The 24,348-nt window shown below is 39.4% G+C and overlaps 1 protein-coding gene across 6 annotated transcripts in view; it reads right to left on the bottom strand.

Annotated features, from left to right (window-relative positions):
* The window catches only part of ITSN2 (intersectin 2), an 81,177-nt gene that overhangs the window by 38,238 nt on the left and 18,591 nt on the right, over window positions 1-24,348 (bottom strand). For 5 of the 6 annotated variants that reach the window (XM_063424181.1, XM_063424204.1, XM_063424191.1 and 2 more), the window contains 9 exons: window positions 11,744-11,836; window positions 10,030-10,093; window positions 8,388-8,551; window positions 6,911-7,108; window positions 6,464-6,560; window positions 4,664-4,806; window positions 3,363-3,426; window positions 1,154-1,291; window positions 978-1,063 (listed from right to left, as the gene is read on the bottom strand). In XM_063424181.1, the coding sequence (XP_063280251.1) occupies window positions 978-1,063; window positions 1,154-1,291; window positions 3,363-3,426; window positions 4,664-4,806; window positions 6,464-6,560; window positions 6,911-7,108; window positions 8,388-8,551; window positions 10,030-10,093; window positions 11,744-11,836 (1,047 nt within the window). The remainder of the gene's footprint in view (window positions 1-977; window positions 1,064-1,153; window positions 1,292-3,362; window positions 3,427-4,663; window positions 4,807-6,463; window positions 6,561-6,910; window positions 7,109-8,387; window positions 8,552-10,029; window positions 10,094-11,743; window positions 11,837-24,348) is intronic. The other variant, XM_063424197.1, reaches the window with a different exon arrangement.

Below are 24,348 nucleotides of genomic sequence, written 5' to 3'. Positions count from 1 at the left end.
TGCCCTGTGCAAAACACCGCTCTCACACAAGGCCCTCAGTTATGCCACTAAAGATAGATACTTCTTGGCAAGTTCAGATTGTTCAGTCATGGATGATGTAAGCCTCTTCCATTTCTTTAAGTATTGTTTTTCTGTTCGAAAATACCTCTAAATTTTCCTAAGTATATTCCAACTGGGGGGGAAAAAAATAAAAGAAGTTCCAGTTTAAAATGACCACAAAAATGACTTGAATGTTACAGGAAAGCCTCTCACTCTAAAGAATGGAAGATTAAAGAACACTAGAGGAAAACATAAAAGAACAGCTTTTATAAGCTGGGAGAAGACTGTCTGCTGTTAAAAAGGTTTTCCAATGTGCAGGAAACATTAATACATGGATAAAAAGCTTAGTTATTCAGGGTGTTCCCTGTAACAGTTCCTGGAGCTAAAACTATCAGACACCAAAACAGGATCAACCTCAATTACTGCATACAAGGATATAAAGAGACACAAAGGTTTGGGTCTCCAGAAACCACCCTTCCAAAAAGAGAGGCAAGTCCTGTCTTGCAGTGTCTCTGTAACATTGGCAGTAACAGAATCTAAGGTATGTTCAAACTGCTTCCAGTTTGCAGAGAATTGAACTACATTGGACCCCCCTGCTTTCAGAATGGCCAGTAATGCCAGGAACTCTCAAATGAAAAAAAAATTGCAGTAGCACAGCAGTGTCTGGCCATGAAGGGTTTATTTTCCAGAATACATTATTAATCAGCACGCTTTTCCTTTCCTAGCTAAGAATAGTGCCTGTCCCTGCCTTCTCAATTCTATTAGATGTAACAGGCTGACTACATCCACTTAACAACCTTCCTACCATCCAAGTTAAAAGGGATCTAGCTCCTGAAACAAAACTCTCCATGGATTTGATTATTTCTTCCACTTTCTAAATGTTTCAGTGCCCTTCAGAAACAGCCCCATATATTAAGAACACGAACCCTGTTTTTTACCTGGCTGTTTTTTCTGTGGCTCCTCCTCTTGCACAGGTGGGTAAGATGGCAGAGTTCCATTTATATTTTCAGTGTATTTTCCACTCCTGAAGGGGAAACAAATCCCATCCCACCATTGTTAGAGAAACAGCACAGTTGTGTTAAAGGTCTTACATTTCCCTGCCCTCAGTGATTACCTGAAAGAAGGTGGTACCAGCTCAAGGGGCAGAGTGAGGGGCAGTGGCTGCCCAGCTTTGGCCATGTCTGTGAGGTGCATGGCCAACACAAACTCATCAGCCTTCAGCTGCCCATCTCCATCTATGTCAGCCAGGGACCTGCAGGGGTTCAACAGTGGCACCAGTTAGAACCAAACATCACAATCAATCACAAATTACAGCTCAAACAAGGCACTGTGGAAAAACAACTTTTAAAACTGACAGTTCCTGTGGAATAACATAAATAGCTGATAAAGGGAGATATTATTTGGTTTAATTGTGTACTGTTATTCAGATCACAGAATCATGGAATGGTCTGGGTTGGAAGGGACCTTAAAGATCATCCAGTTCCAACCTCCTGCCACGGGCAGGGACACCTTTCACTATCTCAGGTTGCTCCAAGCCCCATCCAACTTGGCCATGAACACTTCCAGGGCTGCATCCACAGCTTCTCTGGGCAGCTTGTCCCAATGCCTTACTATCCTTACAGTAAAGAATTTCTTCCTAATATCCAATCTAAACCTGCTCTCTTTCAGTTTGAAACCATTCCCTCTTGTCCTGTCTCTACAGGCCCTTGTAAATAGTTTCTCTCCATCCTTCTTGTAGGCTCCTTTCAGCTTCACTGAAATGTTCTTTTCTCCAGCCTGAACAAACCCAATTCTCTTTTATTTCCATAAAATACTGGAAAATGGACAGGAAATGGTAAGAAGTATCTCTTACTTTATGGCATCACAAATAAAAGAGCGGGAAAGTGAATCCAGGACTGTTCTTAACCAGTTCAAAATGCTAGAAAACACTTTTTCAATTTTTTTTTTGAAGCCAAAGAAAAGATTACATAAAATGACATCCAATTCTACAAGAGGAAGCTTTGCATAGAATTGTTCTTCCCCTTGTGTCTCCTTGACAGTGCAGGGAAGACACGAGCTGGCACAGAGTAACTCACAGTGGGTAGGAAAAGGATCCCCTACCTCCTGTAAGGAGCAGGAGATCATATTAGCTTACAAAATGTTTCCCACGAACTGGAGGGGCTGGTGGGGTGTGTGTGTGTGTGTGAAACCAGTGAAATGCAAGAAAGCAGGAGCCTCTCTCAAAGAACTATCTACAGAGACAGAATTGCTGAAATGTGTCCTTAGACTGCATGCAAGTGAAATGCTTAGTAAAAACACAGTTCATTAAAAAAGCAGTTTAAAAAAACCATATAAAAACAAAAAGGAAACAACAAAACAAATACAAAAAACCCCATCACACATACACACACCACAGAGAAAAACAAAAGCAGGAGATGATGATAGCTTGTTATGTTCACACACCAGCTCTATTCACACGTAACAGCACCATTATTTCAGTAATTATCATTTGGGCTGTTATTTCTGTCAACAGGGGTTCACAGAGCTCCTTGCACTGGCCACTGACACCTTCAGGATACACACCCAGAAGGGAGAGAGCCACTGCACGCCTGATTTATTCCCCCAGACTCCAGAGAGGAGCAATACAACCCCACACTCCATGTTTGTCTTCACAACATGAAATGAAACAAGTTAAGCTTTGCTGCTGCTCCTGAAGACACAAATGATTGCCCTGGGACAGAGGAAGAAGAAAGGGAACTCAAGAGGAAATGTAAAGCTGTTGTGAAGTCTGCTGGGCCACTAAATTTCATGTGTAACATCTGAGTTATGTCTGAATGTGTAACCTAAACTCCTATGTCTAGCAGAGCAGATCCTTCAAACCTTCAGACAACTCTCACCACTTTCACCAGTACAATAAAGACAAGTCTTAACAAACGTGCAATATGCAGATATCTTTATGGAAATTGCATTAAAACTCAAAAAAGCTGAAGAGTTACTTAATTTTTAATCTTCCTCCATACCTTAAAACTAACAACCTAGATTTCAGAATCCTACTTTTGAAAGGAACAAGCCCTTCACTCAGCTCACCAAGAGCATCCCTGGATCAGAAATTTAAGTTAACATCTCTTCAATTATACAGAGTTTAACAAACACGCACAAAGAATTAAAAACTTAATTATCTCAAGGTGTCTTTTAGGAGTGTAACTAATGAACAAACTTAGTTTAACTAGCAGCTCCGTTTCTGTTTATGATTTTAGATCTGTGGTATCTCTTTATTATTTATTTAATAAAATACATTTGCACTCTTAACACCATAAAGACATTGAATCAGTAACTAAACTCACCAAATAGTAGCCAGCTGAGTCTGTGAAAGATTTGATTGCAGAAGGGCATTCCTTGCTTGAAATCCTTAGTGAAAGTGTAAAAGACTTTTATTAAAATAAACACTTCATTCAAAGATTCACATGAGGCTGAAAAATGGGTCATGAACTGGGGCACGTTTATTTTTAATATTAATCTAATCCATTTTCATCAGTTGGTTTTACTTCCAAGCTGAACAACAGGCATTATAACCTGAACACAATGAAGATATAAGTATTCTCATGTGCCTTTTTCCACTCAGAGCACCTAACAGAAAAGCAAACATGAAAAATGGGTATTTATGGTAATCCCCACAGCTGTCACAAAAGCACAGCTGACTGTCTAAACCCTGAGCTATCACCTGGACAGCCTTCCTTGGTAGCAAAGAATCAGATATATTTCTAGGCAGGTCAAGGAAACCTTCAGCCAAAAAGCAACTGAACAATATAAAAGCATTGAGACTCTTTCCTTAAAGAAAGAATTGTCCTCCTCTTTTGTAGGCAAGGGAACTGAGGCAGAGTGCTTATTCAAAATGGGAAATCTAGCTAAGACACACATACTGACTTTACACCTACTGACTGCTTGGCCTGGGCTCTCTACTTGCTGCATTACAATGGGAGGAATCCCATTTTTTAATAACTTTTGTAGAACTCTCCTCTTGTATTAACTTTGTATGAAGTCTTTTGAAATCACCATAATGCTGTGGCCCAGCACAGATGTCACTGGAAATCAACGTGGGCTCTCTTAAATTACTTTGGAAAAATTCCAAGCAATGGCTGCAGCTCTGCATTGTCTTTCTCAAGTTGCTTTCTTTCAAAAGATAAAGCCCAGGTATCTGAGCATTGACTGATACAGGAGCACATGGCACAAAAAGTTTGGTGAATGTTCCCATTTTCACAAGAGTCTCAGTCCAAAGAGTGACGCTTGAAAAATGCCTGCTGACTTTACAGAGCTGAACTCCACAGCCTTGTGGTGCTCCTCTGGTCAGATCCCACCACTCCAGGCTTCTCCTCTTCCCTGCAGTATCTGCTGTTGCTTCCTTCCCCTGCTGCAGTGAATTTGGCTCCTCCAGGTCTAACAAAAAGCCCAAGTCAATGAACTGATGGTTACTTCCATTTCTTGGCTGGCTCAAACCCCTTCTCCTGCACAGGTCTGAACACCAACATTTCAGCTTTTATTTCACATGCAAGTCAAATCCCAGGCTGGGATTCCATCCCTCAGCCTGTGATGCTCTCAGGCAGGATGCAATCTGGTTTTCCCAGTCCATACCAAAAGTCATACTCACCTGATAAATATCCACTCATACTTTTATCAAGACTGTTAAATTTCTGTCTGTATTTTAATCTGGAGGCCTGAGGAACTGCCCAGTCTGAGGATGTAATCTTTGGTGAATTCCCAGCTAGTGATGCACTAGAGGAAGAATTTGAACTGCAATATAATTTCAAAACAAAATAGAACAAAAACAAAGCAAAAAAACAACCAACCAAACCAATCAAATATTAAAAGAAAACCAAAAGAGAAAAAGAGATAAAGAAATAACTCTAAATCACTTGGCTTAATAAAGAGGCATTGAAACAGAAAGATATGTAGCATCTTCCAGCAACATGAAACAATTTCTACAAAGTTTTACCTCTGCTAACTTGCTATAAATAATTTCATCACAAATATGGAATTTTACAGTCAAAGTAGGGATATATTTGTAAGGAAACAACATGTTGAATAGAAAATCCTTTTCCTTTGGAATAACAGGCACTAATGCACGTAATTGATCCTTCTACCACTGCAAAATAATAATAAGGAAACCACAGAAAAACACCTCCACTATCCCAAGAGTCATTGTTTAAGTAACTTTAAGAGGCGCATAAATGAATAACCATGAGAATAAAAATGGATCTGATGAACCCATAACCAAAAGCAGCTTCTAAAGCTGTTTTAATCACCACATTGCAGCCCTGCCTCTTCTTTCTGTTAGTGACAATGACACTCTGAGTGGAGCTTTTCCAACTCAGTCAGTTTCTGCAGAATAGTGCAGATGGAGGCTTTAGATACACCCATAAAACTTCCAATTAAACTCCCAGCATTTTCACTGTCCCATCTCCGAAAATCAGACAAACTCAGGGAAGCTGAATCCAGCCTGCCTTGTTTAAGATAATCCCCTGCTCTGTCAAGTGAAAAAAACCCAAACCTATTTGAAGTGCTATCCAAGGCAATACAGAATGCTGATAGAAACAAAGCCTCTCCAGCACAATGCTGGATTGACATCCCCTGCACGGAATGAGACAACATGATGGTGAAAATGCTGCCAACAATAACACTGGAGAAGGGCTCCTTTGTACAGAACCAGCAACAGAAACCTTTCCAATTGAAAAAAAAACAACTAACCAAAAAAAAAAAGATGATTCCAGGCACATGCCATGCCTACAGTCACCTCACAGGACATCTGCTGACATCAGGTGTGTGAGGAGCCCAGATCATGCACCCCACATGCCCTGAACAGGAGCAGGGAGGCACAAGAGCCTCTGAGTTCTTATGGAACTGAGCTGGGGCAGAGGTGCCCTCAGGACCATCCTTTGGGAGACACCCCTGGATGCCCAGCTGGATAGATAAGCCCAGTCCTTCACTGTAGTCTACGGCAAAGCTCTAAAATCAGTGAACCAGAGCAGATGATTATAAAGATTCATAATCTTCTATTATTCATAAAAGAAATTTGCACGAAATATTGATAACAAATCCTATTCTTGCATGTCTGCTGATTACATGGTGCCTTCTATAATGAATGAGTACATAATGCATAAACATTGCTTTTATAACCACTTAGTATGGCTTGTTTCCATTTACTAATGAAGTACAATCCCTTCTTTTTGGCACTGCTTGTCTGACCTCCTCACCTACTTTGGATGTTTTGTCAATTTACTGAAACTACTTATTGTGCACATAAAAACAAAATCTATTTTAAGGCTTGATAGGTCATATTAGATAGACTAATTTTTAACAAATGTTCTTTGAGAACAGAAATGCTCTCTAAGTTTTGGAAGGTATATTACTTAAGTGTGAGATACAACAATTTTAAACTTCACTTCCATACCTGCTAGATCCTAAATCAATTAGTGACTGTGCCTTCTGCATACTGGAACCACCAAATCCTCCTGCCATGGGGCCTAAAGAACCAGTATGAGGCAGTGCTGGAACAAGAAGAAACAAAAAATTAACCCCAGAACTGTAAAGCAACTGGGTATAAGACAATGCTTTATAATCAACATTCACTTTGATAGAAGTAAGAAAAGCTAATTGGTGTCTTGTTGATTAACTTATGATTAACTAGTTAGAACAGAATTAACAGACATGAACTTTGGAGAAAAACCATTTGTAGGGTTTTCTGTTGGGGTTTTTTTATTGGGTTTTTGTTTTGTTGGGTTTTTTGTTTGTTTTCTTTAAACTCTCATGCATGTGTTAGCATACCTGTCTGAAATTAGCCACAGAGAAAACAAGGTTCCCAGTTCTGAGAGCAGGCACGGGACTGTGCTGTACTTACTCGAGGAGAAAGGGATGGACAAAGGCTGCAGGAGGCTGGATGATCCGTTTGGCAACGAGGAGGTACTGACAGAAGGCACCAGGGGAGCAGAGATGACCAGAGGAGGAATGGAGCTCATGGAGGTCACAGACATGGGAGCTAATGGTGTGATCGCAGACATGGACGTTGGCATGGACAGGTTTGGCATGCTACCCATTCCTAGAGCAAAATCCAACAGGTCATGGTTTAACACAGCAGAGGCCTCAGCGAGAAACTGGGTTCCTTATGTGAAGCAGAAACTACACAAAGAACCTGGTGTCTGGAATACAATGAATTAAAATAGATTCTCATGTACAATATTTACTTTTTCTCTAAATTTAGGCAAGGCAGCTCACAGGGGAAAATACACTGAAGAACAGGAATTTGAAAAGAAAAATCTTGACAAGCAAATTCATTCTCAAGGTAGGTTTAGCTACAGTTTTCACAACAGAGTAAGATCTGGTTTTCTATAATTCCAGCTATACCTATTTCTTCAACAAGCCTGGCCCCTGAGAGAGAATTACAATCTCACAAGCTGAGACAATCCTCCACAGGGAAAAGCTGCTGCTGTTTCTGAACTAAGTCTCTTCCAAGTATCAGCCTTGGAAGAATCCACAGGGGTGAAAAGTCCCTATTAGGGACCCATGCTTAGCAAAGGATTTCTAGAGGCAGCTGCCTGAGGCAAAGTAGGGCACTTGAATTACTGGCTGCACCTTGTGGAAGACAACAGTGCTGGTGAGATGATGGAAAATTATAGAGGTAACTGTATGTCAACCACAGCACCCTGTAAATGCATGCCCTTGTACTCAAACACACGAGATTTGGTGATGGGCAGACATTTTAAATCATGTATGTAATTAATATATGCATACATTTAATTTCAGCATAGAACTGTGCACACAGTTTGTAATCCAGCTCAAGTCATTGGGGACATTTTGTGCTATAAAACAACACAATAACAAGCATGCACCGAATCCCCAAACGCTATCAGAAAAAAAAAAAAAAAAGGTCAAAGCAATTCTATTCAGTTAATCATATAACCAAAACAGACAATCTGATTCACTTTGAAAAAATATGTAAAATAGCTGTTCTACCAAAACTCTGACCTTTGACTAAATTTAACTTTAAAACTCCCAAGTATAAATAGGTGACTGAGTAGGAGGGAGACAAAAAAAGACCACCAGTACAAAATGAGAGCCTGCAAGTCAGACAGCAGATGTGATTTGCCTTCTTGTCAAAATGGAATAATTTTTTTTTCTTTATTAAAAGTCTTCAAAGAATCAAATTATCAGAAAAAACCAAGAAAGTGAGCTGGTGAATTTGCTAAACCAGAATATCCTTTTTTCTTGTTTCACACTGATTCACTAAACTTTCATGGTCAGATTAATGCTTTTATTTGGCTGCAATTCACTGTGGTTTTTTACCTCTGAACACTAAGTAATTATATATTCATAAGTACCAAAGCGAGCTGACATAAGTGGTGAAAACACTGGAGTTTGTTTCATGACAGGAGGCAGAACTGAAGGCAAATGCTGTCCTTGCAATTTCAGCTTGATGAGTTTCATGGCTATAGAGAACTCCAGTTGATCCATTTTTCCATCTTTGTTCAGGTCTGAGAGTGTCCTTAAAACAAAATAAAATAAAATTAGGGAAGAAACATTTTTGATCAGTGAGAAGCTTTCCTACTAGATTTATTTACTCTTTTTGCATAGGAAAATAAGAAACTTATTGCAAAGTAAATTTTCTACTTTTGATAATGTTCATATCCTTGAGAATTTTGAGTACCCACTTCTGCAGAGTTTAGTTTTGAGCTTGCTATATATTTTACACGTAATTCCAAAGAAAGCAGGAAAACATTTGGGAAAGCAGAAGCCTTCTGCTCAGAGGATACACTTGTTGCCTCTGCTGCATCCTTTGCTATGCTCTTCTTTATGCTCCTAGCCAGAATAATTGTTTTAAATTAATCCTTGGTAAGGTAAGGAATTAATGCAAGAATCTGGAACAGGATGCAGGGGGATGCAGAAACCTCCTAAAGGCACTATACACTGCTATGGTAACTTCATTAATTCACAGTGGTGAATTAACCTCACAGTGGTGAGATTTTCTAAGCCTGACAGTCACACTGACTTCCTTTTGACAGTTCTCCAAATAAATACAACAGGAAATATATGCAACAGTGCATACATAACCTCAAAATTTCTGGTCAGACAGATTATATCAAATTTTATTAACATTTAAGCAGGCAAGAACCAAGCATAAGAATGTAAATAAGATTAGGAGAAAAAAAATCAGACTAATGTTAAGCTTCATTTTTCCTTTGATTCTGTTACTGGTCAGTACAAAACCCCAAGGCCCACAGAAAAATCTCCTTGCTCCTCTTTTCTAGGCACTGAGGTATCTGGTGTAATGGTGATCATGGAGGTGATCCTGGTTGGACTTGATGATCCTAGGATACTTCTAACTTTAACAATTCTGTGAGTCTATGTGTCTGAAGGAAAAACTAACTTGGATTTAGTTATTTTCTGTAATACTTTTTCTTAAAGTTGCTCTTAATTGTTATGAGCCTCAAGTATGTGTCTTCTAGCCCACACATGTCTTTGTAACAGCCCAGTGCTCCAAACTGAACACAGGATTCTAGTGAGGACTGAGAGGTTATAGAGAAGAAAATGTTTCAAGTGTTGTACTCACCACATATATGCTGCAAGGAACTGCACTTTCTCCAGTTCCTGTATTACCAATGCTGTATCTCACATTTCATTACTGTACTTCTACTAACTTTTTTGTGACTTTAGATTTTTTTCTTGTATTCTACTTCTTTTTTCAAGCCCTTCATATAGTTTAAAAACACTGTGTTCAGTGTGATCCAATTTCAAATAGCACTATAAGAAAGATGTAAAAATTACTGAGTTTTAAGTAACTGTTGGTATACATATGGGCTGAAACTTTCCTCTAAATTTAATAAAATTAAAACAATGATTCAGACAACACTTTCTACCTTGACTGCTGAAAGCCTCTGGGAAACAACACAACACAGCAAAGGTAGAATTTGAATGTTATGCATCTCCTATCTTAAAAAAACCAAACAATAAAGAATACCTTACCATATTTGAGCAAGGATTGAAGATGGCAGACCCGATTGCAAAAAAAAGTTACGTGCTTGATCACCTGTGATAAACAAGGAAAAAAAGACAGACTTTTATACCAGAGACAGATTTTTTAAGAGCTCAGCACTCTCTTGGGGGACCAAGTTTTTGAAAGAAATCCCCATGCTGGATGCCCAGCTTTCCAGGGCTTTTTTTCCAGCTTTTAACACTGGTGATACTGATTGTCAGACACTCATATATTCCATAATTCTCAATCTTTGCTCTGAGAAGTTATTTCAGATAGCTATAAAAACTTTAACAGGTCACAAAACAACGGCTGCCAAAATCTTAAAAGATGCATGAATTAAAGAATGACTGAAAATTTAGTCCTGCCCCAATTACTTATGCAGGAAAGGATGAGAATGCTGTTTCTTTTCTTCTCTATCCCATCTAACTTGAGCCAGTTTTCTCTAGAAAAACTAAGAAAACAGCACGTTCTAAATAATATTCTTTTCTGTCAGAGAACACCCATGATTTCCGTATTTCAGGAAGGGAATGGGAACTGTTGTGCAATCCCTTACCAAGTTCCACATCAGTTGGTACACATACAAAAGGGACAGTAGTGTTCAGGCCTGCATCTGAGTGAATTACAGACGCTTAAACTAAGACTTCAGGTTATTCTTTCAGCTCTCTCTTATATTCATACACAACCATTTATTTCAAGCATTTGCCAAATAAACAACAAAGCCTGCAGGTACAGATGCAGATAAGAGCCCAGATGTGGTCTAAGGGCAGTCCCTGGGACTGCCCAGTTTTCAGCTGGAGGTGAACACCAACCTCCCAGTGCTGTTTGGCCAAAGCAGGAGATGGGTGCCACTGAACCACAAGATGTGCATGTTCCAAACAGACAACTTTCCACTCTCCTCAGTCCTTTCCAGCCCCAAAAGAGGAAGAGCAAGGCCAGTGGAGCAACTAAATAGGGCATTACTGGACAGCTGGGCAGGTAGGAGCTGTCAGGCCTGGTCTTTAGTGCCCACCCACCCACAAAGAATGGGGCATTCTTTAATTAAGACACCTTTGCCAAGGAAATTGGGTCTTTTTGATATCAAAAGTAGATTTTAAATTTAAAACCTGCAAATTCTGAGGTGCATAGCAACTCGACCCAATTGTTTCAGAGGAGAGCAGCTGAATGCAACTGGAACTGACAGCAGGCCCCTGCAAAATGCCATTAGTCCACCCAGTCCCTGCTGAAGGCCCAACAGCACAAATGTCAAGCAGTTGCTAACAAGGATGAGCTGTCAGCATCCATCTCCCTGCCTGCTCCTCCCAGACAAAGATATCTAACAGCACAGCATTCTCTGCTCTGACTGAGGAGAGCCACTTCTGCTGTGTCTGGTGGCACTTGCCACAACAGCTACTCTAAGTGTTCCCTGGCAGCCTCCCATCTGAGCACAGATTTCGCCTGATACTCTCTGGTTTCTGAAACTAGACAGAATGGCAGCACACAGCTGGCAGCTACAGCAGTGACAGGGTTAAACAGAACAGCATTCTCCTGCCAGACTTCAGAGGAAAGCTTGTTAAGTTTACTAACAACCTGTGGCTGTTTGCCTGAAGAATGTGGCTATTAGTCACACAACAAAGGGCTAGAAATAGGATGTAGTTCTCAAACTGTTCTACAGAGATAGGTATGTGTACACAGAAGTTAATGTGTAATGCAGAGCCTCAGACCAACCTGTAATGTAACCTCCCGTGGGTTTAAGGCTATCAAACTGCTTGTCATGCTTGGCCCGCTCTTCGGAGGTGATGGCCCATATGTTTGGCCCTCCTGGAAAAAAAACCCCAAAACAAATCAACCAAAAACCAATGAATAACCAAACAGACTGAAGAACTTTCAAAAAATAAAGCACATCACTTGCAAAATAAAAGCTTGGCTTTCTCAAGAGACAAAGTTAGATGTGGACACACCCAGCTCCTACCAGTTTGGCAAGGACGTTATGCAACACAAACCTGCTTCCCAGATGTGCAAGCCGAGCTGAGACAATCCCCCAGCCACACTGCTTCACCCTTGGCTTTCAAACAAGCTCTGTTGTCCTTCAGAGCTGGTGCAGAGCAGCTTCCTGTGGCTGCTGATTGTTTGCAGCCCGGGCAGGATGTGTCTCACCATCCCCTGTGGGAGCCAAACGCTGCCCTGGCTCACTGATGGACAAATGGCACTCGGCGTCACCCAGGCTCTCCTGCACAGGGTTAATAACAGCCCCTAGGGGCCAAAGAGCCTTCACTTGTCTTGCCAGCACTCTAAAAGCAAAATTGGGACTGCTAACAAAAATAACTTGGTTTTGTCTGACAAAGAAGCGACATTTTGGGCTGGTTTTTTTTAAAACAGCATGCAATTTCCACTTCACATTTTTCAATACTTTATGAAGTATAAAATATTACAGCCTGAGAGTAGGAATGAGGAGTTACAGGGAGTAACTGTGTTTACAGAGTTGTGTTGGTAATTCCAGACAGAAGCAGATGGACTTTCAGAAATTCTGCAACCTGCTGCATAAAGGTCAGGGTGTGCATCCTTTGCAGGAAAAGCAGCTTGCCAGAAATAATTGGGTTTGTTTTTTAAGAAGGAGGAAGTTTCAGTCGGGAAGTTCTTGACAAATATTTAATTTTTCAAATCAATGAATGCAAGAATTACCCAAAAATTCTGAATGGAACCACTCAAAACAGCATTAAAAGGTTATTACATGAAAAACACTTCTAAAGTTACATTCTGCTGAGTATTACTACTTCCAAAGAACTGTTAATCTGTTCAAGTGTATTGCTCACTAAAGACAGTCAAGGGAATAAATAATAAGATATTAACAACTTGCTTTAAAAGCCACAGTGCCTTCAAAGAAAGTTACCATAAAACTCTTCCTCTTCCTACAAAAACTTTATTTCAAAGCTTTGAATCTCCAAACTTTCAAGAGGTTTTTGCTGTTTTTCAATGTGTAACAGCAAAGTGAAGGGACTGTGAGCTGATATACTTGCCAATATAGACACAGTAATAATATTAATCGTCTCTCATCTGTGTTTATCTACACAAACAAATACATTTTCAAAAAAAGACTTATTTTTGCCTCTTAAGAAGGTACTGTTAAAACTGTATTTCTCCTTGCATGTGTACAGATTTAATTCTTTACCTTTGCTCCCTTAGTAAAGAAATAAAATAGTTAAAAAGACCAAAACAAAACAGAAACTCACTGGGGACATATAGGACAGAAAAGATGTTAGGGGATTAGGATATAAACTCTACAAACATGACATTTTTTTTAAGTGTGGCCTCAAAGAAAGAGTCTTCTTGCAGGTTGTATGTGAAATTGCACTTCAAGAACACTTTCCTTTTTCCTTCTGATTAAATGAGCATAAATAAATCTAGATTAGATACTGATAATAAAGTGAAGTAAGTCTGAATCAGATGCCTAGAAGTCTGGCAATGGGCACTGTAAGTATTCCTGTAAGACACTAATGAGGACAATTTGCACCCAACAGCAAAAATTAGAGCAGCATTTCTATAATCATAACTACATTTTATGCACTTCCCAATTGTATCTTAAAATTAGCGCTTTAAAGAAATCTATCTCGACCAGATGGAAAAATGCTCCTAAAGCTACCAGCAGCAACTCCAGAAAAATTGACTCTTTCTTTTTTTCCTTTTTGGAAAACAAAATATTAACAACACTGCATTTTCCTTCTATTAAATACTCCTCTTTGAACATTTTTTGAAGCAGATAGCTGCAAAACTCCTTGGCTTTTTAAAATCAATGACAGAAATATTAAGACCACCACAATATAGTCACACGGTCCATGGCTGCAAAGTGATAAAAACATAGTAACAATTTTTTGACTGGAGTTATGACCATCACTATAGCCCTTCTAGAGAATCTGATTTACATTGATTTATATTTGTTTATATATGCACAGTTTCTTATTTATAATCACAAATTAAGCAAGAAGATGGCAATCTTGAAAATCTACCTTATTTCTGTATTCAAAGAGTTGTTTTACTATCTGGTAAATTATGTTTCCTCTCTCCAACTATGAAATTCAGCATTCTACACAGCATTGTCTCAAATGTGTTAAAACCTTGCAGGTCACCAAATACCCAAATTCACACCTGTAGCTGGATCATGATTAAAAATCTCATTCAACAAGTGATTCAAGATCCACATTCACCCTTCATTCCCATTTTTGCCTTCCTTGACACATCCAAGGAGATCGCTATTTTTTGCACACTTGGTATTTTGCACATTTTACCTCTGGAATTACATCTTTAAGGTCCTTTCTGTCCCATGCCTGTGATTCTGATTTAGTCCAACACCCCTGCAAGGAGCAAGAGCATCTTCAACCTATCCCTGGTTGCTCAGAGCCTCATCCAACCTGGCCTCAAACATTTCCAGGGATGGTGCAGCCACAGTTACTCAGGCAACCTGTGCCAGGGCCTCACCACCCTCATAAAAAAATCCACCTTACATCTATTTGAAATCTACAATCTTTCCGTTTAAAACCACCACCCCCCTTCTCCTATCTCAGCAGGTCCTGCTAGAGTGTTTGTCCCTACCTTTCTTACAGGCCCCCTTTGAGTACTAAAAAGGTCTCTCTGGAGCCTTCTCCAGGCTCAACAACCCCAAGTTTCTTGCAAGTATAAATTTAATTAAAAAAAAGAAATCTTCATCTAAAACCACATTATTATATCAACAAGTGCTCCTACAACCTTCCACAGTCCTAGTGAGTCAGTGCAAGCAGCTGTCATGGAATAGTGATAACTACAAACACATATTAGCAAAAGCACATTGTGGGAATATTTCAAGGAACTAAATATATACCCTGAAAATGCCAATCTGCTAATAACTTATTTTCCAAAGTAAGAACAATTTCAGATCTTCCCTTTCCCTAAGGACAGAGTCTGAAAATCTTATTTTTCTGATGATTAATTCCATAAAGATATGCTCTCTGCGGGTTTCTTTACAGGTGGTGTGGAAGAAAATGTAGTTAGTTTTCAAATCTAATATATATAAAAATATAGATTTTTAAAAATATAAATATTCTTGGCAGGAATTAGGATCTAGAGAACAGCACAACTTTAAATCAGCACAGCTCTCTCAATGAAATTTTAGTGCTTGTCTGTAAATGAACAAAGTCCCACAAAATTAAGTTTTACCCTAACATCTCTTGAGAGAGCGTCTGCCATCTGCAGCCTGACCTAGAACAGGTCATTGTTTTCTGAATAGAGGTTAGTAACTGTTGGACAATGGAAGTATTTGTGTAAAATTAATAAAAAATAATTTAAAAAAACAGTGCTTCTGGTAGGGATCCACAGTGAATGCAGTCAAACCCCACCCACACTTATTATTTAGAGGATTCACTGCTTTTTTCAACTCCCACCCCATATGCCACAGAAACAAGATAAAGAGCACAGCACAAGAGGGAAGACTAAAGCACTGTGAGTCTTATATTTAGCTCAAGCAGGTGCTCACAGCTCTTTTGATGTTACCCTTGGTGACACAATTAAGCAAAGTAAAATCTGTGTACAGAAAAGCTCACAACAGGATTTCTCAAAATACCATTTCAAACAGCCATACCAGTCTATTTGAAATAAACACACAGAGAAATGGGACTCACAAGGTCTTGGCAGTTTCACAAAGCACATCACAACACCATTCCCCAAAGTAATCATTGTGTTTACCTATATAATACAACCAAGACTATCACAAAAACACAGCCAAAATAAATAAGAAACTTGGTTCTCCTGTGCCATCGCCATCAAGTCATGCTCACAATACTCACAAATACTGACTGCTTCCCAAAACTACCACAAGCGGTAAAAATGGACACTCAGTGCAACTGCTGAGAAAAGTTACACTGCCTGGTTTACACACAGCCATGTCCTGAGCATGCTGAACTGTGATGAAGGGAAAATACTCCTTTCCTGGGAAGGGCAAAACTGCAGGAAGAGTCAAACATCTGCCATCCAAGATGTGTCATCTAAACTGATCTGGCTTAGCTCTGCCATTTTTTGCACTAACACACCTTCAGTTCCAGCACTGGGAAACATCTTGCCAGTAAACCAGATCCAGTGAATTCTGCATACAGACATTGCTGTTCTTCTTCCCTCCCCACGGCCCCAGTCCTCACTCATGGCAAGTCAGGCATGAATCATGAACCAAACTGCAGATGTGTGCTCTTCACACACCTCTCTGACCACAGAATGGGCAAGAGGAAGGAATCTCCTTGAGTGAGCAGTGCTGAACCTTTGGCTGGACAAGCAGCAGTGAGCTACAACACTTTTACAGATCAGTTCCCCACCAAAAATCAAAATACAGTTGCTACTACATGCTCCCACGAGAGGCTTTGCTGCAGACAATGAATAGTACATTACTTTTGTGACTCAGCTTAAATTTCCTGGACATTTTTGAGATCTAAATAATTTTTCCCAACTGCAGCTGATAAAATTTTGGAGGGGAAAATCAGTACAGTCTGTTTTAGAAGATATCTCATTAATTCATTATTCTTCAAAATAGGTTACTTTAGAATCTTACAACTTCATACATGAAGCCTAGGCTGTATTTGACTACTCCTGTATTTTTAGGAATCAAAACTCAAGAAATGAGATTTTCCCCACAAAGACTTTCTTTAGAACAGAGCAACTACTGTCTTCACCTGCTCTTTTTGCTTTTGAAAAACCACAAGTCTATCTTACTAAGACTTCTGGAAGACAGAGGTCAAATCCTCTTTCTTTCCTAGAGAAAGCTGATACTTTCAGAGAATACTGGATAAATGTCAGCACTGGCAATTGTTCTTGATATCCAGTATTGAAAACCCTGACTTCACGTCCAGAAATGTCTCCACAGATTCGCTATTCCAAAACAGAAAACCAAAAGTGAAAGGTCTTTTCCTTGCCCACTCCTAAAGTCCACAACACATCCAAGAGTTCAATGTGGAGTCTGTCCATGTGGGACGACAAAGACCCAAACACCCAAAGCTAAACATGCTTTGAACCTCACTCACAAGACTTCTCTGAAGATGACAAACTCCAGACTGACCTGACTTTCATGTTATTTCTGTAATTCAGTGTGGCAGGACTCCATTTTCTATTGTTAGAAACAAGTGACTATGTTGTTGATTAGACACCTTCAGTTTAAGCTCATTTTAAGTAAAAGCCACCTCTGTAGGTGAGAGTAGGGAGGTCTGCTTATGGCAGAATCACAGCATTGCAGGAAAGCTCCAGAAATGTCTTTACAACCGCAGCAGACAGATAACCTTCTGAATAAAATAAAGGACTTGCTTTGATGGGCTGCCAGCATCAAAAGGGAAACAAACACTGCTCTTCCCTTAAAATGGTAAATGACCATTGAAAAACAGGGGAGAAAAGAAAGTGCAGTCCTAGAAGGAAAGTAAATAGACTTGCAAATGCTCTGTAAAACCTCTGCCACTGGTTCGTACTGCCCACAGGCAAAGGGTAGCTATAGTGAGAACAGCAGGATTACTGATAAGGAAAAACCATAAGACATTTCTCACGTTCTCCAGAATGTCTTTGTTTCTCACTCACAGGCATTGCTTGTTTTTCACTAATAAAAACTACACTCCTACGAGCTACGAAGTTAATTGAGTCCACAGAGATAATAAACCTCAAGTGAAAGAGCATTCCTTGTACATGTAAGTCATGAGGATTATGCCATCACCTCTTTAAATATAAAAAAACCCAGCATGGAGCTTCATAATGACCTTAAATAAATATTTATCCCTATGTTTAAAGACAGGGAAATTTTAGCACAGACTGCAGCAACATGCCTCAAGCTGTATAACAAGGGGTTTTCCTTAATGCAACCAGCAATCACATTACAGTCTCTGATCAGCCTTCAGAGAGTTGTCTGGTCCAGGACATATTGGGATAAATCTAATAACTCCAGGCTTTCTGTGTTTGCAGATACGTTTACCACAGAAGTACTTATCACAGATTGGATTTAATGCTCTAATTGAGATGTTGAATCAGACTTCTAATTTTTCCTCAGTGGTGAATAAACACTCTAGGAGTCTGAAAATACACAGAACATTTTACCCTTAGTCTAAATTTGAGATTCTTTATCAGTGTTACTGCTATTTTCAATATTTGCTTCCCTCCTTCACTGTTGATTCTATATGTCAAACACAGGAGAAAAATGACTAATAATCTGCATTTATCCTTATTTACATGTGCTAATGTGCCATGAACTAATAATGTGGAGGCTTTGGGTCCACCCCAAAGCATCACCTGCTCTTCCTTGAGGATTGCACCTGCTATTCCCAGCTTCCACAATCTCAGGCCATGGCAGGAGCCACATGCTATCTCCTTTCACAATACATATATTAATCCCCAATTACTCATCCTACCAGAAATGCACCATGGAGGCTCTCATTTTTATTAAGCAACACCAAGGAAGCTGCCAGAGGAAAAGGGTATCTATTTCTGTGCTTAACTGTAACTTCAGCAAATTCTTTTTGTGTGCACATAGTTAAAAGGAAAAAGCTTGTAGCTAAAGCATGATAAACACAGGGAAACATGATTCTCCTTCAGTTTTGTACTTTCACTATATTTTCAAGAACTGTGCCCATTGAAGCCAAGAGAATTTTAAAAGATTTTCAAGCAGCATCTCTGGCGCATTATCAAAAAATAACCAATACCTGCAGCCAGGTTGTTAAATAGTGTCAGGCACATGCAAGGCTACAAGATTCGGCCAAGAAAAACTTCTTTAATTGAAGAGCAAACTTACAGAAATGTGGACAAAGCAATAGCGGCCACATGGCAATTCATATTCCTCACATTACATACAGAATTTCCAGATATTTGGTCTACTGGGAACCCTGAGGTTGAGCAAGTCACAAAAATCAAATATTTATCTTGTTTATACGATCCACCTGATCCTGTGGTGCAGAATTCCACCTGGAGATCTTGTCACTGGCAGCCCCCACTTTAATACACAAAATCCATCTATAAAGGAGAACATTAAAACACAGAACACTCCGTGCCATGCAGTGATCTCAATGTAGAAACATAATCCATGCTTTTAGAAGGAGTATAATCCCTAAAACAATTTAGAGACACATAATAGTGTAATCCATGCTAACAGTATAGATCCAATTCTTGTCTGAACTTTACAGCACACTTGACTATTCCAAAGCACTTAAACTATCAGTTTATAATAGCAGGATAGTATTTCTACACTTTATAAATATCACAGAGTCTTTTAGCTCATTAAGGCTATCCATTTTCAGAAGATCATTTTTAATTAAATTATTGTCAATTCCACTGAAGCACTAAAAAAACCCAACCCATATCAAGGAAGCAAAATACTGAAAAAAACCCAAACATAAAAAAAAAAAAGGTTTAACGTTTTATTAAAGCTCCACTAATGTAAAAGCACATCAGGAAACATGCACTAGAAATGTGTATAAACTTGACAGTATTAAGAACTGCAAATTAACATGCTACCTTTTACACAGTTTTCTGCAAAATTGCTGACAATTTAGTCAATAAGTTTTTTTAAGTCTTAATGAAGCAAGCTTCCTACTTCTCATCAAAAAAGTACAATCACTGTAACATGCAATGTTGGTAAACACATGTTTTTTTCTTAGAAGTTCATTAACTTTGCCTTTCCTTACATGGAGAAGTTGGCACACAGAGCTGGGCTTAGCCTAAGCCTTTGCCAGTTCTAGATTCAGTATCAGCAATTAATATAAAATTATTTTCTGCCTAATTCTGGACAAACAATGCCAGTGAAACCAGCTGTAGTTGCTGAGTTACAGTGATGAAGCACATGAAACAAGCCCATTCTTCTATCGAATGACAGCTCTGTCTGTGCCCAGAATCACAGAATCATTTAGGCTGGAAAAGACCTTTGAGATCGCGGAGTCCAGCCATTAACCCAGCACTGCCAAGGCCACCACTAAAGCACGGCCCTCAGTGCCACATTTACACTTCTTTTAAATGCCTTCAGGGATGATGACTCCACCACCACCCTGGGCAGCCTGGCCAAGTCTGATGCTTGACAACCCTTTCAGGAAAGACTTTTTTTTTTTAATACTCAATCCAAATCTCCCCTGGTACAACTTGAAGCCATTTCCCTTTGTCCTGTCATTTGTTACTGGTGAAAAGAGACCAATCCCCACCTGGTCCCACTCTGCTGTCAGGGAGCTGGAGAGGGTGAGGTGCTCTCTCCTGAGCCTCCTTCTCCCCAGGCTGAGCCCCCCCAGCTCCCTCAGCTGCTCCTCCTCAGACTTGTGCTCCAGACCCTTCCCCAGCTCCGTTCCCTTCCCTGGACACACTCCAGCCCCTCAATGTCCTGCCTGAGCTGAAGGGCCCAGAACTGGACACAGGATTTGAGGTACATCATCCCCAGTGCCCAGCACAGGGGAATGGTCATTTCCCTAAACCTGCAATTTGTACTTTTGAATGGATTTTAGAAATGGAAAGAAGAGAAGAAAAAAGTCACACCAGCAAGAGTATTTCCAATGGAAGGTATGAAAAGCTCAATTAAGTAATATTATCATGCCATAATATAATCATATTTTGCTAAATTCTCCAGCTTCAAACCCTGCCTCCATTACTTTTAAGGTGAGCAAACTTCCAGCTGACAAAATCCATGGCCCTCCTTCCCAGTCTGACACAGAAGATGGAAGAGATGCTTACCCCTCAGTTAAGGATAAGTCAGAAGCTTTTTTGAGTAAACTCATCAACCTGTATAGTATCAAAGCTTTCAAAGTGAGGAAAATAAAAATTTTTAGTCATCATGTTTTTGGAAAAAGATCACCAGAGCTGAGACAAAACTTCTCTAGTCCTGGAAATGGTTTTATGCTGCTGCTGCTCACCTGCATATACAAAACAATCCTATGACTTAATTAAAAAATTTACAAAAGAACAATTTGTTTAATTATTGTCTAGCAAATCTCTGTGGAGTGCAGCAAAACTACTAAGACTCAGCTGAGTTTCCATCTGTGGCAGCCAATAAATCTTTCTGCACCAGGAGAAATGCAGGCAGTAAAAATACTAGGGAAGAAGATGTAAAGTGAACCTTGAAATTAGGTGCAGTAAAGGAAATTATTCTCCCATGAAGACATACACTGACAAAATCAGAACAGAATTCTGTTTCAGGAATATTAGGTCCTTTCTAGTGATTTTTGCAGTTCCCATCACTATCTGGCCATCAGAGTAAAAACCACATTTCCGGGTTCTCAGACTTGAGGAGGAAATCTGGGACCAGGAAGAAGGCTGATGGGTTAGCTTGTATTTGCAATGGAGAACTGGGATACAGACTTAAAAGAGAAGAGGAAAACAGACAAACAACAAAAATCCCCCCAAAATTACACAGGAAGGGTGGGAGAGAAGAAAAAATGAAGAGGCATTTCCTGAATGATCTTGGAATAAAATAAAAATAGGAGATAATTCAGGAAGCAAAACAGTAACAGTCCTTCCAGCAGAGACTGAATATTCCCCCAGTGAAATCCCAGCACAGAGTGACAGTCTGACAGCCAAGCATGTGGTGGTGCAGCTCCAGGATGTCTCCTCAGCCACAGGGTAGCTCCTGAACTAGAGGTACTGCCTCATTGGTAAAAGGAAAATCCACCTATCTCTAATCATTTAAGGAATCCAAGACCCTTTGCCATCCACAGCTTCCTACAGCTTTCACTGTTTATTTGACACAGTGCACCATGCTCTGTATGAGTGAGATCTGCCAATGGTACTTTTATGTGATACTGGTTAATCCTTGTGTTATCAGAGAGTAATTACCATTCCCTTGCCTGAAAAATAATGGATGACCTTGGGAAGGTGACATCCACTGTTTCCACCATCCCCACCCTTTCATTTCCAAGCTGAAATGTCCTACTCAATTCAATTAATCCACATATGGAAGCTGTTCAGTATCTTTAGTAACTCTTGTTAGCCTCCTCTTTGTAACTTCTAGTACTGGCAGAAAGAAAAAATGGAAGAAAAACTGGAGGGAAACACAAAGGAAACAGAAGCAAGAATAAGAGAGTTTGCTTTAACAGTACTCCTTAGAAGGCTGAATTACTCATTAGCAGAACCTGCCAACTATATCCAGCACATATACAATATTACTTTCCTAGCACACAGAGGGGTTTGATGTAAAATATAATAAATTAAAAACTGCTTAATTTATGTTCATACAATCACTGGTATCAGTTTATATCACAGCCTCTAATCCTGCCTTGCCAGTGGCTCATAGGGACATTTACAAGCTAGAATTTGGAACAGAATTCTTCCCTGGGTATAACAGTTATCACAGTTTCTCAGTTGCCAGAAGCCACCAATTCAGCAAGCTTCTTGGGACAAAAAAGCCCCCAAAGGAGGGAAAAAAAAACAGGCAGCAACTATTTAATAGCCATGGCACAGATCTTTCCTCCTCAAGTTTTGATTCCACATACTGTTTCCAAAACATCTTAAAGACAGTGAGTCCTAAAAATGAATTGTGAGTTGCTCACCATGTTAAACAAACTCCCAAACCAAAAAATAAACCCATTTTCTTCTGCTAGCCCTAAACTCAATCATTTCACTAGGTATTGTGTTGATTTTCAGCTATGAAAAAATACAGTGAATATTCCTTCCCTTGTTAGCATTTTCTATACTGTTATGGCTTTACAGGTTTTTAGTGGTCTCTAAAAAAAACACCTAAACTATCTTTACCTGTCTCTAAACTAAACTAAACAACTGTCATCCATTTAGTGTTGCTTAGCACAGGAGCCACAATCTCTCTGTGGCCGCCTTTTTCACAGGTATCTTTACTGTGTGTTTAATTCCAGTTCCTTTTGTGTAACAGGTTCTGGCAGCTACAGAGTGCATCATTTCCAGAAAAGGGAACTTAGTGAATGTTATCTTCAGGCCAGGTTAAAAAGGACTGTCTGTGTATTTCTTAATCCAATCTGAATACAGAGAACATGGGAAATAAGATGAGAAACTCTGCTGGCCTTCCAACCTGCATAATTTCTATCAGAAACAGTTTATACACTAACTCACACCTATACATTTTATTTCCCCAAGCCTGAAGATTTTCTGTGGAACACAGAGCTATGGAAGCACTAGGATCTGTTGCACAACAAATTTCACTTGTAGCTGGTAAGAAAATACAAGTGTACTCTTTTCAGTTCAGTTATACAAGTATCAACACATACTGTAACAGGTTTCATTGTTTTGGCCCAACAGTGAAACCAGGATTTTCCAGGAAAGGTGTTTCCTAAAGAAACAACTGTGCTGCAGAGATCATGGTTCAATGCTCTCATGGTTATGAGAAGAAATGCAGGGGAAAAATGTCAGTGCATAATTTAAAATACAGCACCTCTTATTTATATTTACATATATAAAAAACTTTAAAGCAAATTACTTCAGTAAGAAGTAAAAGAGCAGTAAAAGTTCTTGATAGTCATTTAATCTTACCTGTTCTTGAGACTTGCATACGGAGAATTTCACATCCAACTAAAGCACAAACGATTTTAGCTTATTAAAATATCTTCTCTGAAGATAGCCAGTATGAATGCTAGTCCCATGCACACTGACATTCTTTCAGCTTTCCAGGGTTCCACTCCTTCCAGCTCTCTCAGTGATGATTTAAGGCTACTGTCCCATTGTCACAAAAACAGATGTCTGAAAGAACTGATGCAGTACAGTGGAAAGCCTGAACACACAAGATTCCTAATTAAAGTAATAGGACATTATATAAATATATTTGACAGACCACAATGCCTGAAAAATGTGTTTGTTCTTGCCATTATAATTAGTGGGCTAAACCTGAACTCATTCTGCCAATACTGATTAGTGCCATCTATGGCCTGTTCCAAATGATGATCACAGATGATTTGGAATTCTGTAGATGTTAATTTAAGATGGTGCCACTTCACACAATGCTCATCAACCCTAAATTGCAACAACCATATGAAGTGGCTTATTGGAGTAATGTATTTCACAAACTTGGGCGTTAAACCTTCAAGGATATGAGCATTTTAACAGTCAAAGCACTTTGAAACTTGGCCATGTGTTAGATTTATGTTTCTGACTCTTTTCATCTAAGCCTTCAGTCTTCTGTTCCATTTTCAGAAAGTATTTGTAGATCTTCTTGTGTTTTTTGTTTAGTGTTTTATATGCTTTGAAGAAAAAACACCAGAAAGTCTCTCTGACGTCAAAATGAATAAACCAGCTTGCATTACAGTATTAGCATTCCAGATAAAAACCATCCTGGGTTTCCCACTCTGTAAACTTACCTTATAAAAGCTAACACATAATACTAACAAAATGAAATCTTAGCAAGACAAAGCTATAGG

This window comes from Prinia subflava, chromosome 2, assembly GCF_021018805.1.
Source record: "Prinia subflava isolate CZ2003 ecotype Zambia chromosome 2, Cam_Psub_1.2, whole genome shotgun sequence".
Lineage (NCBI taxonomy): Eukaryota > Metazoa > Chordata > Aves > Passeriformes > Cisticolidae > Prinia > Prinia subflava.
The sequence above is the reverse complement of the archived record's forward strand: the minus strand, read 5'-3'. Positions and strand labels throughout refer to the sequence as shown.